This window comes from Canis lupus, chromosome 23 (genome assembly GCF_003254725.2).
Source record: "Canis lupus dingo isolate Sandy chromosome 23, ASM325472v2, whole genome shotgun sequence".
Classification (NCBI taxonomy): domain Eukaryota; kingdom Metazoa; phylum Chordata; class Mammalia; order Carnivora; family Canidae; genus Canis; species Canis lupus.
The window spans coordinates 18,154,647-18,170,399 of NC_064265.1; the positions used below are offsets into that span (position 1 = coordinate 18,154,647).

The following is a 15,753-nucleotide window of genomic DNA, read 5'->3' on the forward strand; positions in this document are numbered from 1 at the left end:
TTTGTCTCTGAACGTTCTGTAACAAACTTGTATAATTTTTGAAATTAAAGAAAAGTTTAAAGAAGATTAATGTATTTAATACAGTTTGGCAATAGAGAGTTGCTTGATAAAAAACAAATGTGAAATATGTTGAAATTTCCACAATTAAATTAGGACAAAAATGGTTAATGAGTTGCTAGCTGTTGCCAGCATTTGTCCACCATCCCCATTCCATACCCCAAGCAGATGGCCTCAGCACTCTTTCCTACGGACCCCTGACGCAACCTCAGAATCCTTCTTAAAATAGTGCTGGTGGAGTCCACTACCATTGGAAGAGAATTTATATCAGATGTGAAATCTACTCATCCTAAATTATGTTCTGAGGTTTTTTGAGTATAATACTGTGATTATCTTTTTTTATTTTTTTAAGATTTTGTTTATTTATTTGAGAGAGAGAGCGTGCATCAACAGAGAGGAGGAGCATAGGGAGAGGAAGAAGCAGATTCCCCACTGAGCAGAAACCCAACTCAGGGCTTAATCCCAGGAGCCCAGGATCATGACCTGAGCCAAAGGCAGATGTTTAACTGACTGAGCCACCCAGGAGCCCCAAACTGTGATTATCTTAATCTTGTATTTTTTTTTCTGATTTTTTTTTTTTAAACAGCCTTTCTGATTTATTGAGGTTATTAAAAATCTTGGGATGCCTGGGTGGCTCAGTGGTTGAGCGTCTGCCTTTGGCTCAGGGAGTGATCCTGGAGTCCTGGGATCGAGTCCAGTGTTGGGCTTCCTGCATGGAGCCTGCTTCTCCCTCTGCCTCTGTCTGCCTCTCTGTGTGTGTGTGTGTCTCTCATGAATAAATGAAATATTTTTTAAAAGGTTATTAAAAATCTCAAAGCTTTTCATATGCTGGTCTCATCCTATGTATGCTATTTAAAATCTTAATCGTGGTAAAAAAAAAATTGTGGCAAAAATATACTTTGAGCTGAAGCAGAATTTAGAGTAAAAACAATCATCTAGGGAAGAAAGAAAATCAAGTGACTATAAGATATATCTAAATTTGTATTTGTCAGAGGTAAAGTCTTTGAGGAACTCAAAGACCCATTTTTATATAGCTTCTTAGTTTCTTTTATTCATCCATTTCACAAGTATTTATTAACTATCATATATGCATCAGGCACCATTCTTAATGATTGAGATCCATCAGAACAAAATAGGCAAGGCCTTATGCACCCATGTCTAGAGCTTACCTGGATTTTTTTCTTAGCAACCTAAAAACTCATAAAGGTATGTGGCTTTAACAGCACAGAATTAAAATGTCGCATGGATTTCCCTTATGGAAACATTAATATTATCAGCTGTGAAATGGTAGGTGGTGGTAAATGTATATTGAGGTAAGAATCACAAAATCAGGCTATTTTTCCAGACTGTGCTTCCTTTTTCTTTAAAGTAGGGAACTATACTATCTTCTAGCAGTATAGCCAATATAAAATGTAAAAAGGAGTTCAAAAACACTGCGGAAAGTATAAGTTGTTATATATAATCAAACTTTTTTATTTAAACCAGAAACCCTAATGATGAAAAATACAGATCTATCCGGATTGGAAACACAGCTTTTTCTACTAGACTCCTACCTGTCAGAGGAGCCGTTGAATGTTTATTTGAAATGGGCTTTGAAGAGGTAAGTATGTTGAAGGATTTCTTCTCCCCAGTTCATTTGTAAAGAGTTTATTATAATGTTGTTGGATAATTACCTAAATAAGATAATATTTTTAAATTAATGGGTCATTTTGGAAATCTGTGGAACTAGTTAATTCTTCGCCTATTGGACATTTAAAAGTCACAGTAAATGTATTTTAAAATCACAATAAAAATATATTATATATATCATATATAAAAATATATATATATATTTTTCCCCCACAGGGAAAATTCTTACAAATTTTAATCCTTTAGAATAGGGAGATCAGACATAAAACCCAAAGACCAAATTGTGGGTCACTTTAGACTTTCCGCAAAAACTTAATTTGTGAGTACCCATGAATATTGATAAGGTCTAACTGCCTGTCTCCAGTAAGAAATGAAAAGAGTAAATGCAGAAAAGCTGAGTTCAGTTGCTGCATGTAAGGAATTTATTCTGTGACACAAGAGGAGAATATCAGTGTTTTTTTTTGTTTTTAAGTCAAAATAAGTTTGGTAGTTTCATCTTCTGGAATCTTGTGGCATGGTTTAATTTTATGACACAATGAAAGTAGTTATCAATATTTTCAATTTTCTTTATGTAATATATGCTTAACCATTTCTAGTTTATGGAATACTGAAAGAAGTTGAACCAGGTTGTGGATACATAGTAATCTATAGCAGTCAGAATTGTCAAGGCTGTAGAAATGATCAAAGAGATATGCTGAGTTGCCATGAAAAGTACTTTCCTTCCGGCCTCCCCAGATTGTGTTCAAGCCCTTGGAGGGTATAGTAGTGAACTAGAGAAATAGATCCCATTTCACATGGAGCCTGGATTCTAATAGGTTGGACAAACAGTAGACATGTAGACATGAAAGCAAAGATGAATGCAAAGAAGAAAAGAAGGCATGGTAATATACTAAAAAAGCACCTGTAGAGGGACAGCTCTAAAAGAATGAGTGGTATGAGAAGGCCTCTCAGGAGAAAACATTTGAGCTGGGACCTAAATGAAAAGCATTTCAGGTACCTGAAACCCTCAGGTAAGAGTACTTCAGAGAGAAGGATTCAGGTGTGCAACAGACTTCTGGCAGGATTAGCTTTGACACAGAAAGTAGCTACAGAGGCAGGCAGGATCCAGGACATGGGATTTTGAGGATTCTGATAAAGACTTGGATTTCATTCTAAGTGAGATGGGAAACCATAGGAAGATTTTAGGCAGGGAAGAATATTTAAAAGATTACCGGTTGTAAAGAGAAATGTTCTGGATATTCTGGGATGAGAGCAAGGGATGAAGCAGGAAGATCAGTTAGAAAGCTTTTCTCAGCCTAAAGGAGAAATGGTAATGGTTTGTGTAAGTTCCATGTGGACAGAGCCTTTTGTCTAAAAAGCCTTTTGTCCCCTCTGTTGCTAGCTCCTAGAATACATTGAGGCACTCAGTAAGCATATGTTGAATTAACGACTGATAGCAGTGGAGATGAGGAAAAAGTAGAGGCATCTAGAATTTTCTTTTTAAACAGAGCCTGCAGGACTCACTAATTAACTCAATGTGGAGTATAAGGGAAAGGAAGGAATGAGGGATTCTTCTAGGTTTTGGTTTGAGCATAGAAGCGGATGCAAATACCATTAATTCAAATTGAGAAACCTTGGGAGTATAGCAGATGATGGGAGAAATCACTACTTACCTTTGGATAATTATAAGTGACATACTGCTAAACTTTCAATAGAGATAGCCAGCAGGCAGTTGGATATTTGAGTCTATAACTCAAAAGGAGAGGTCAGGCTGGAGATAGAAATTATGGTGTCATCTGCTTGTAGTTACAGACATCTGAACATAGAGAACTTAAAAATATAGGAGGCAAAATTGTAAACATTGCCCATTTTGTTCAAGGAAATACAGATTTTTGAGTTAAATGACAGAAAAATGTAGTAAATGACAACTGGAAACTGTACTGATTTCTCAGTTTTGAAGTGTTACACATTTTGTGGAGTCATATTTGTCTTTCATTCAACAAATATTTGAGTGCCGGGTGTGATGACCAACCATCCCAGTTTCCCTCAGGCTGTCCTGTTTTGTTTTGTTTTTAATGTATTTATTTTTATGGGGTTTTTTTGTTTGTTTTGTTTTGTTTTGTTTTTGCTGTCCTGGTTTTAGCACTCAAAATTCCACATTCTAGAAAACCCATCTCAGGCAGACCGAAAGGTTGGTTACACCAGTGCCAGGTAATAAGCCAGATTAAAACTTGCAGAAATATTTGACACAAATGGAGCAACAGTTTCAGAAAAGATTACCATGTTTTGATGAGACTAATTTATACTTCAGGTTTCCGATTGTCTTTGGACTTCACACCTCAGGACCTGTCAAGTAAATGTTCTATCACTGGCTAAGTTGCAGAAGCAACCAGTGGAACTGCACCTGAACTCTATCATTAGAAAGAAACTGAATCGGCTTTAAGATGAAGTGGGAATCTCAGATCCATCCCAAAATGTTCAGTTGTATATTAAAATCCTGGGCACTTTTGGGCCTCCTTGCCTCTGAGGCTATAGTCTTTGTGAAAATTCTGAGAAGAAGGTTGAGAAAGACTGGGATCCACATGGGTATATATGTGACTCATCTGGCTTGCTGAGTGCGGTGGTTCTCACCAGACACCATGGGAGGAGGGCAATTTTGGTTGTCCTGATGACTGGAAGATATTACCAGCATTTAGTGGGCAGGAGCCAGGTTTGTTTAACATCTGGCTGTAAGAATTGTCTTAGCAAAAATATGTTGAGAAATACGGATTTTGCTAAATACTACAGTTCTCATTCATAAAGTGTTATTGGATCTGGTGCATTAAGCCTGTGATTTTGTCTTTTTGTGAAAATACAGTGCTGCTGATGAAACTTTTTGGCACAAGCACTTTGGCCATATCATATGTTCTTTTAGGACTAGTTTTGAAAAGTTGGAAGGGAAGGGAGCAAGGCACAAGCAGCATCTCTGTCCTATAAGGGCCTTCTCTAAGGTATAGACTGAACAGATCCAGACACTTGGTTTACTGTATTTCCACCTCAGCCCATGGTGTCTTCTGTCTCTCTCAGTGCTGCTCCACTAACAGTATGAGATGGGAAACCTCTATATTTGGTTTTAACCTAGATGTCTAATTTCTGAAGAGAAACTTCATCAGAGATGTGAGGTGGTTCCTTTCTAATGTTAGAAAATCATTGTGGTCCGAATTGTGTTAATCATATATGTAATCATCTCAGCTGTAGAAATATTCTCTTTTTGCTCAAAATTTCCATCCGTTAGTACAAGCTTATGGTTTTTGGTCTCTGTTAGTCTTAGATGGAGTCAATTATAGCTTAACAATTAAGTTTTGTTAAGTTTGAATCTTTACTCCCAACAATTATTCTGTAGCTTCAGGCAGGTTAACTTTTCTGAGCTTTTGTATTTTCATATAAAGAATAGGGATAAATCTAATACCTACATTTCAGGGTGATTGTGAGAATTATTCTAAATAACATACATAAAATGTTTAGCATAGCACCATAAACACAATAAGTGATAGTTCAGTTTTGTTTTTACAGAATATATAGAGCTTAATGGCCTCTTCTAGCTTTTTAAAAGGAATTTATTTGGAACTAATTTTCATGTCATTAGTGAGAAATGTGTTGGTCAGTTGATTCTGATAGGTCTGCCATCACCAGTGAAATAAGATCATTCTCAGTTGTGGAGCTCAACTTAAATGCTTAGAATCAACAAGTCTGTCTTCTGTATATTAACAATCATTGTATCTCACATGCAGTTGGTGGAATTACTATTTTAACATTGTTGCTTCTTAACACTTTGAAATTTAATTGAAGATCTTTTCATTTAACTTGTTTTTTGTTTTATAATTTGCTGTTTTGCATTGTGAGCTTTGTTGTAATGTTTATTGCATCTTAAAGCACTCTGATTAGGAGTATTCATTAAATGAACTACTACTTAAAAATGGGATTTTTATTGTTTGTTTGTTTTGTTTGGACCACCTTTGTATTACTGTTAACAGTCCATAGTTTTGAACTGACTATCAGGGTGTACTTTTTGTTTTCTTGGACAAATTAGTGGACCCCATATCCAAACTTCTAATCATGTAGCTATTCTTTAAAGTCTTAGGTTTAAGAGATTCAAAGGTTATTATATAACTTCTTGGTTTTATGCGACCCCAGATCATTTTGTATGGCTGCATCTCTACTAATTCCTATTATTGCATAGGGAATTTCACAGAGAATAGTAGTAATACATACTTTTGCAGAGAAAGTGCATTTTTATAATTCTTATGAGACTTTGTGACCTCTTATTCCTAAAAGAAAATATTTTTTCTAAAGGCCTTTGAACCACTCAAATAAGCTAAGCATTAAATGCAAAGAAGGAGACCAGTTTTCTTAACTTCCTAGTTCATATATAGGCACTTTTTACCTTTGACCATCTAAAAGAAAATACTTATAATGGTATGAAAATAGAATGTTAAAGAACTATGTATTTTATAGTATTGGTTTCATTTTATAGGTATGCATATGAACGTCAGTAAAAAGCAAAGGTTAAAATTTTCCCCAATTTTATAAATTCCAGGGAGAAACACATCTTATCTTTCCTAAAAAAGCTTCAGTGGAGCAGCTGCAAAAAATTCGCGACCTGATTGCCATAGAGAGAAGTAGCAGATTGGATGGATCAAATAAGAGTTACAAAGTAGAATTATCTCAGCAACCTGCATCCAGTACCCAGCTTCCTATAACACAGTCTTCAAATCCTAATGGGTTAACCCAGCAGCATGCAGGGAACAGTGAAGGACAGTCATCAAACCCACCGTCTGCTCCAATGGTAATGTTAGAATTAAACCATTTTTAACCATTCAAAGTATGGAAATAACAACAGCTTTGAAATATGTTGTGATTCTTGAATTTATGCCATCATTTTCTTGGTTCTTAGAACTGTAATATATCCATGGGGATCGCTGGGTGGCTCAGCGGTTTAGCGCCTGCCTTTGGCCCAGGGCGTGATCCTGGAGTCCTGGGATCAAGTCCCACATCGGGCTTCCTGCTTCTCTCTCTGCCTGTGTCTCTGCCTCTCTCTCTGCGTCTCTCGTGAATTAATTAAAATAAATAAATAAATAAACAAACAAACTAATATATCCAGATTTCATTAGCTCTTTAAAAAATTGTCAAATTTATAACAGTAGGGGAAAATGGTTATTTTTTTTATATACTTTTAAATCTTTTGGTTTATTGCTTCTTAGGCATTTCATCATTGTATCATTGATAAATCTACCCATTGCCTTGGTAGGTAAATCAGTAACATAAATTAGAATATGTCTCTAACCTAAAACAAAGTAACAGATTTGCCAGACAATGGCAGTCATACTAGATTTCCTCTGCTACACCAATACTACTTTTTACCTGTTGCCATTCATTATGAAGATTATTAATTCCAATAACCTAATCATTATCAATCCCTCAGTTTAGTAAAAGAAGTCAGCTTCTTCAAGGCAAATAATAATATATTAATTTTTTGAGAGGAGTGTGCTACCAGGTTAGTTAAGTTTTGCAGTTTAACATACACAGATAAATAGATCTGAAGAACTGCAGTCAAACTTTTTGATTGCTTACAGGCATCCTTGGTACACTTAACTGATCTCATTTAATAGGAAACTATCCTGTTTGCAAAACAAAAATGCCTTTTGATAGAGGTCCTTAAGTTTTCCTCTGAATTTTCACTTGGAAAAACTTCATAATTTTTTTCTGTAGTAATTTTATTTAGTAGCCAGCTTCAACTTGTATCCTCTTAATTTTGGTAAAACATCTTGTCACTACCCTCCATAAAGCAGAACTTGTATATAGAGTCAGTTATGAAATCTACCCTTAATCTTCTCATTGAGTAATTCCAGAGTCTTTAACTTCACTTCCCTGGTGGTTATTTCTTTGTTTATGCTGAGAAGACCCTAAGCTTGTCTTGAAAAAATAAAGAATAAAGGTGGTAAAGGCCATCAGGGGAAGTGACAGAATGTTAACTGTCCTTTTATATAATTCTTATTGAGTGGTTTCCAAACTTTTTTTTGTGGAGGATTAACTCAACTTAAACATATTTCTTTGTGCTTCAGTTTACTTAGATTAACCTTTAAGTGATTAAAATATTTTCTCCTCTCATCAGCTTCACAGCTGTTTGCTTTTAATAATAATAAATACAACTAGTGTTTAGGAAGCTTTTGAGAAACTGTTACTGAATATGTCAGATCAACTAGTAAAGATGCTAAATGGCTGGGTATTCCATGAGATAGCATACATGAAAACTTAGTAAACTATAAAGGACTTTGTAAACTATAAAGGTTTGCCCATGGTAATAATAATTCTTTTTGTAAAGTATCTGAGCTGCTGCATTCCCAGAGTAATGGAAAAATGTGACTACTTAACTTTAATGTGACTTAATAGTAACCCTAGTCAGTCCATTCCTTAGAAGAGTGGTTTCTACTCTTTTGATTACACATCTTAACAGTAATAAAATGTTGAGTATATAACCCAGTGTTTATTTCCTTATAAATTATGTACTTCTAATATGTACCTTATACAGCAATTGTGTAAAAATGGTGAAATAAAAAGTAAATCTGAAATGTGCCCCAGGAGATTCTTTTGTGCCCCTCGTGAGATGAGCTGAGGCTCTCTTCGGTTTTGTGGTTAAGGTTGATATAGAAGTACACTTAAGTTCTTCATTTTGAGCTCTATTTCTTGTTTTCTAATTATAGTGTTAGAATATATCTTTTAAGATTCCCTACTTCATCCTTTGTGGAATCTCCGTGTTACAGTTTAAAATGCACAGTACTAACCACTCTTAGAGAAAAGCATATAATACATGAAAACATTTTATTTTACAAAATAGCTTTTTCCTGGACTAAGCAGTATTTTGTTAGTGTTCTGACTCAGGAGATCCATTCATATTTTTTGACTCTACTGTAACCTCTTTCCTTTTTTTGATTCTTAACCTTGCAATTCAGATATAATTTGAGGCCTTTGAAACTCTATAATCACCAGAAAGCCTCTGGATACTAAACTAAAAAAAATGGAAAAGGTCATTTTATTGACACAACAAATGTAGAGTTTAAAAGAAAATAAACTTTCTTACAGACATATGCTTTTAGTAGACAATCTGTTACCAATTCTTATTTCTCTAGTCCATGAGACACAGTATCTTTTTCTGAGTTTCTTAAGGGAATTGGAAGAAATTAGAATAAATCTTGTTTTTTATCACCAAGTCTTGCTTATCCATGGATCACTGGAATACATAGTTTAAAAAAGTATTTTGTTATGTAAGCATTCATCACTATTATTTGTTATACTACAGAATTTGACAGCTATGTTCCCCTGCCTTGCGCATTTTGAGTGGGGGTACTCAGTTGATAATTAAAGATCAAAGTCAAGCAGCAAGAGAAAAATTTAAAAAGTATTGAATGCATTTAAATAGACAGATCCTGAGCATTGATACCTTCATAGCTATTATAATATTTCTTTGGTTGAAACTACATCAAGTAAAATTTTGAAATATAAATTAAAGTGATAGTCACTAATGTTGAAGTTTGCCAATAAACTTTTCCTTTAAGATCTAAAGTACTGAAGTATATTGGTACTCAATAAAAGGTGATGTTGTTAGAAACTTACTTTGCTGCTCTCTCTGGATATTTTATGTAAATGGAATTACACAATATGTAGTTTTTTGCTTTTGGCTTCTTTATTTTGTATGTTTTTGAAGTTTATTCATATTGTAGGATATATCAGTATTTTATTCCTTCTTATTGCTTGATAATATTCCATGATGGACATTCGGGTTGTTTCCCATCTTTGCAAATTATGAATAATGCTGCTCTGAACATTCACATACAAGACTTTGTGTGGGCATAGGTTTGCATTTCTCTTGAGTTGATTCCTAGGAATGGAGCTACAGGTTGTATGTTAAGTTTATGTTTAATGTTTTAAGAAATTGCCAAGCTGTTTTCCAAAGTTGTTGCACCATTTTACATTCTCACCAGCAGTGTGTGATGTTACGATTTCTCAGTACCCTCACTGACACTTGTTATTGTCTTTTTTATTATGGCAATTTTAGTGGATATTAGGTAATATCTTATTGTGGCTTTAATTTGCATTTCCCCAGTGACTCAATTGACTTTTAAATTTGCTGGTTATACATGCTGAATGTTTAGTGTTCCTAAAGGACATAATTTCCCAATAACCCTTTATGTATCCTTTGCCTTCGGAAAGCATTTCAAAACAGCAGAGAGTTTTTCAAAGACAAAGAACCTTACAATGTTAAAAGCATTATATTTCCAATTTTGCAACTTCATCTAGGTTGAAAACAGGTGATTCTGAACTATTATTTGCTTAAAATAAGCCTGCAGCAGTTATTACACAGCTAGTTTAGATGCATACCTTTATTTGGCCCATGCCTACTTTTAGAATGTGTATAGAATTGTTAAGGACTTTTCATCAATTCTAATCACTCTAGAAATTATTGCCCATTGTGTATATGGGTATGCATTTATTTAAAAGAATTATCATTTGAAATTATTCTGTTGAAATTATAAATATACTATATTGTTAGACAATGGTAAACAATAAAATGAGTTGGTTTATTTATGTTTTTAGGAACTGGTTTATTTTTAAACTTAATCTCATAAGAAACCTTTCAGTTTGGATCTATATCTGATCTTTATTAGAGAAGAAATGTTCTATTTGGACATAAGATTTAAATGTCCAATTTCTTGTTGTGAACCTACAATTCTTAAAGGTAAAATATACTGCATTCCCTTCATTAGGGGATCACTTAAATTATAACACATCTGTATACCGGAATTCTTAGCCTCCATTAAAAATGATGATGTCTATTTTGGCATTACAAGAGTTATTATATGGGAGAAAAAAACAGTAAACTACTAATTCCAAAGTTAAAACAACATATGTTGTGTGTGTGTGTGTGTGTGTAATATTTCAATTTTCTTATTAAAAATGTACGTTCGGGCATCCCCAGTGGTGCAGCAGGTTTAGCGCCGCCTGCAGCCCAGGGCATGATCCTGGAGACCCTGGATCAAGTCCCACGTCAGGCTCTGCATGGAGCCTGCTTCTCCCTCTGCCTGTGTCTCTGCCTCTCTCTCTCTCTGTGTCTCTATGAATGAATAAATGAAATCTTAAAAAAAATAAAAATATACGTTCATAAATACGTTCATTTTAAAATGTCTAGAAAGCTATACATAGACAGCCATAATTTTATCTTAGGGTGAAATTACAAGTGATTCCACATTATTTATACCACTCAGTATTTCCTGAGAATTTCTTGCAACAACATTTATTACTTTTGTAAATAGAAAAAAAAAGGGAAGGGTTTGTAAGAAATAAAGTGATAGAAGTCCCAAGTTGATTAAAACTATCATCAAAAAATTATTAAACAGAACTTTTGTGTTTAAAAGCAGGTTCTAAATTTAAAAGGCTGCTTAAAGGCAAAAGGAAGACTGGTGGGCTTGAAGACCTATGTTTTTTTTACTAAAGAAGTGAATTTGATAATCCGTCTTCCACAGGTTTTATCACATGATTTAGCAAAATATACATATTATATAATTTTTTCTTAGGAGAGTCTTGAATATTTTTCACATTAGAAACCAAAATAATTGAAATCCAGGTATGGTCAGTGAAGCAAACTGCCTATTTATTTGACCTAAAACCAGACAGATTGCACCTTTTGAACTTCTGTTCCTACTCCAAATAACTTCAGCTCACTCAGGGAATTAACTGCTGCCTTGTGTCCCTGGTTGCCCAGCTGCTGGAGTCGCCACGCAATTGGCAGACTTCACTCTTATCACTTAGTATTTATGGAATTGTGCCAAAGAGTATGTATAGAAATAAGGCAAGAAAATAAACTCTACTGTTCAGAATTGTTTGAGTGCCATACAAACTACAATGAATGAAGTAATTTCCAGATTGGAAGTATTAAATTGAAAATAAAAATTCCCTAAATGAGTTCTTATCCTCTCAGTAAATGAAAACCTACATTTAAGAACAACAAGAAAAAAAAAATAAGAACAACAAGAATACTGCTGTGCCTCATTGTTGTAAGAATCCTTTAAAACAAAAATGGAAAAAAAATAAATAAATAATTAAATAAAACAAAAATGGAGATCTTTATTTTTGTGTGTTTCTGTATCAGTTCTGGTAAAGGAGCACATTCCTCCCTGCTGGGAATACCCTGGATTTCTCATCACTGGATCGTAAATTTCTTCAGTCATCTGTTCACTCATCCCTTCCGTAAATGGGAGAAACATGTCTGCTCTTAATAAAAGCCAGTTCCTCCTTTGTTCCTGCATCCCTTCTCTGCTCACTGTGGAATCTCACATGGACTGTGCAGTCTTGAACCTCCTCTTCTCTTGGGGATTCTCCTTGTTGTCATTTAAACCTTGCTTTAGGCCAGTTTTTGTCTAAGGTTAGACTGTTAGCATCAGACTGAGCTGGACATTCAAATTCCTAGGTGTAACCCCAGACTGGCTAAATCAGAAAAAGAGGGAAGGAATTGGGGAAATCTGTATTTTTCACAAGCAGATTAATGTTTAGGGACCTTTCCTGCAAACTCTTCTACCTTAGAAACAGGCAGCATGCTGGTTCCTATATATCCTGGATCCTATATGTCCTATAGTTCTCATTTCTTCTTTACAGCAAGTTTCTGGAAGGGCCTCTTATACTCATCCTTGTACCTTTACTTCTCACACACCTGTCTAGCAAGCTTCCATTCTTTAATCATGTATCCTATCAGTAAAATATTTGAGCATACTCTTTCAATATACATTTTGTTTATAAATTCTATAATGTACTGTTAAGCCATTATGCTGTTCAACTTTCTTATAACTTTTTTTTCCTTATTAACACTATTACAAAACTTCTAAGATCATCAAAGATCTCCATGCTGCTAAATTTAACGTACTTTTTTCCAGTTCATTTGTACTTGACTGTTCATCATCTTTAGCTCAATCATTTCCTGGTTTTTCTTCTAGTTCAACTATTGAGTCAGTTAGTTGTTCACTCAGAATCCACAGATCATTCCTAATGTATTTTTCTTTCCTAACTGCCCCCTGACTCCACAATTCAGTCTTCAAGACTTGTTGATCCTATTTCCTAAATTATTTTTTATTCACTTTTCTACTGCTACTAAGCCATCTAGTTGAAGCCACCAACTCTCTTAGAGTTCTGCAGTGGTCCCCCCTTGGGTCGTCTGTAACGTCCTTTCTCTAGCTAAGTTAGAGTGATACTCCGAAAATGTGAATCTGACCATTTTACTCTCTTGCTTAAGTATCTTTAATAGCTTCCCATTACAGTGAAAGAGACCAGAAAGATCTAGCTGCTTATCAACTCCGCTTCATCCCCAGCTTTCTCTCTCCACCATTTCTTCTGGGTTCTCCATGCTCTCTATTCTGATCCTACATAATTTCCTAAGTGTGTCCCCATAGACACACACTCCCAGGAAATGAACATTGTACCAATATTAGTTTCTGTATCCATAGACTACTTTGTGAAGATATTGACTTGACTATTTCAGTCTATTTTTCCAGTATGTGACCCACACACATACTTAAATATTTGTTGACAGTACAGTGGTTTTGTCGTTATTTAATGCCTGTCCCTCCCTTAAACAATAAAGTGACCGTGTCTGTCTCATGTACCCATCCGCAAGCTTTTGAAAGTCCTGAACATTAAAGAGAGTGTTTGATAATGGCTTTATTTTTTAAATTAATCTATGTCTACCTTTTAATATACGCATTTAACCCATTCGTATTTACCATCATTGTTAATATTTTTGAACTTTGTTTCTGACATTTTATTTTTGTGTTGCCTGTGTCTTTTTGCTTTTTCCCCTTTTTTCTCCTATTTTTGTTTTATATTGAGAACAGTTTTCTTCTATTATCTTCCCCTTAAAAATTAGAAAGTTAAATATCGGGGCACCTGGCTGGCTCAGCTGCTGGTTAAGCGTTTGCCTTCAGCTCAGGTCATGATCCCAGGGTCCTGGGATCAAACCCCACATCAGGCTCCCTGCTCTGTGGGGAGTCTGCTTCATCGCTCCCCCTCCTGCTCCTGCTCTCTCTCTCTCTCTCTCTCAAATGAATAAATAAAATCTTTTAAAATAAAAAAGTTAAATATTTTTTTTAGTCTTCTATTATTGCCCTTAAATTTTTAATGCAAATATTTACTTTTATATTTTTTTTACTAACATAACAAGAACCTCAGAAAGCTTTTACTCTTTTTCTGCTCCCTTCCCTGCTATCCTGTTTATGAGAAAGTTAGAGATTTTGCTTTTTAATTATGATTATTTATAATAATCAGAACTTAGGTCTTACTAGTTTATTTTTTTAATGCACTCCTGCTACTTTTATCTCAATTTCTACTCCTGGGTAATCTGTTTATTTACTTTGGTTATATTATATTTTGAGGGGACAGTAACATCTCTAAGAATTATTTTAGATTTTGGAGCAATATACTTTCTACACTTACATATACACACATCTTATTCTGTGAGATTAAGTTTGGCTGGGCAGGAGTCCTGTGTTCCCAGTCATTTTCCCTCAGAATTTCGGAGATTTTGCTTCATTGTTTCTGAGATGTCTGATAAATAAAAGGCTTTTAGGATTTTTTTTTCTACTTACTGTTATGAAATGTCACTATTATATGCCTAGTTTTATCCCCCCATTCATACTGGCTCTTTCTTTAACTCTGAAATTGGCTTCCATTATTTCTTTGAGAAGTTTCTCTTTTCCACTTTTTTCTACTCTACTTTCTAGACTTTCTGTTAGCTGAATTTGGAAACTTTTGGATTTATCCTCAGTGTCTATTTGGGTTTTTTGTGCCACATTCTCAGAAAATGTCTTGGCTCAGTCTTCTAATTGATCACACTTTAGCTATGTTTGTTCTACTGTTTGACATCTTCTGTACTTTCTTATTTTAGTGTTTAAATTTTTAATTTCCAGGATTCATAGTTGCCTTTCTCTGAATACAGTATACTGTTGAATCTCTGAAGATAGACTTGCTGCTATGGCTACAGGGTTAGTTCTTCTGATGTTGATTCTAATGTATCTTCATAACAGTATGGGTCTGTTGCAGATCTAGTGAGTCAGAAATCTGCTAGCCTACCTTCTATGAATGCAGCAACTGTGGGGAGGTGTAGGACATGCTTCAAGATGGGCTATACCAGAAGCAACTGTTCTGAGGTTGGACATTTCTCTTTCCTTTTGGGAATCTAAGCAGCCTCCCTCACTTCTCAGAGGCATAGTTCTTTGTTGAGAAGGAATGATGGTGGTGGAGGGGTGAGATTTGTCTAGCGGTTCCTCCTGCAGAGCCCAGCCAGGATCACTGTTTATTCAAGGCCCTTTTCTGCCCTGTGGATTCTGTGGCTCCTCTGCCCTTGGGATTATTTTGAGACCCTTTTTTGTGTTAGTATAATCACTCTTTTGAAGGGAGCATATTGCCATGGTTTTTTCCTTTAATCCATATGTATCTATTTTTCCTTTCAGGAATTTATCAAAAGTCCTGATCCCTTTAGAATGTTCCTCCTTTGCTAATGCCATGTAGAGTGTTTTGGGTTTGTTTGTTTTTTTTTAATTATGTTACTTATAGGGATTTGAAGTGGAAAGGCTGTCAGATGTGTTGCTTAGAGCACTCTATTTTTTTTAAGATTTACTTACTAGAGAGAGACTATGCGTGCACACGCACATTTACACACAGGAGTGTGTGTTCCCCACTGAGAAGCTGGGGGAGATGCAGAAGGAGGGGGAAAGAGAATCCTCACGCAGACTCCCCACTGAGCGTGGAGCCCAACTCAGAGCTCAATCCCAGGACCCTGCAATCATGACCTGAGCCAAAAATCAAGAGTGGGGTGCTTAACCAACCCCACTCTTGATTTTTGGCTCAGGTCATGATGCAGGCGCCTCTCAGCACTATCTTGATCCAAACTTATAATCAAGAATTTAGCATATCTCTGTTTTTGTTTTGTTGAAAGACTTTATTTGAGAGAGAGAGAGAGAGAGATCATGAGCTGGAAGAAGGGGCAGAGGGAGAAGCAAGACTCTACTG

General features: G+C 35.3%; 1 protein-coding gene across 4 annotated transcripts in view; it reads left to right on the plus strand.

Moving 5' to 3' along the window:
- NGLY1 (N-glycanase 1) overlaps window positions 1-15,753 on the plus strand; it is a 57,515-nt gene that overhangs the window by 9,420 nt on the left and 32,342 nt on the right. For all 4 annotated transcript variants that reach the window (XM_025461031.3, XM_025461029.3, XM_025461030.3 and 1 more), the window contains exons 2-3: window positions 1,543-1,657; window positions 6,242-6,490. In XM_025461031.3, the coding sequence (XP_025316816.2) occupies window positions 1,543-1,657; window positions 6,242-6,490 (364 nt within the window). The remainder of the gene's footprint in view (window positions 1-1,542; window positions 1,658-6,241; window positions 6,491-15,753) is intronic.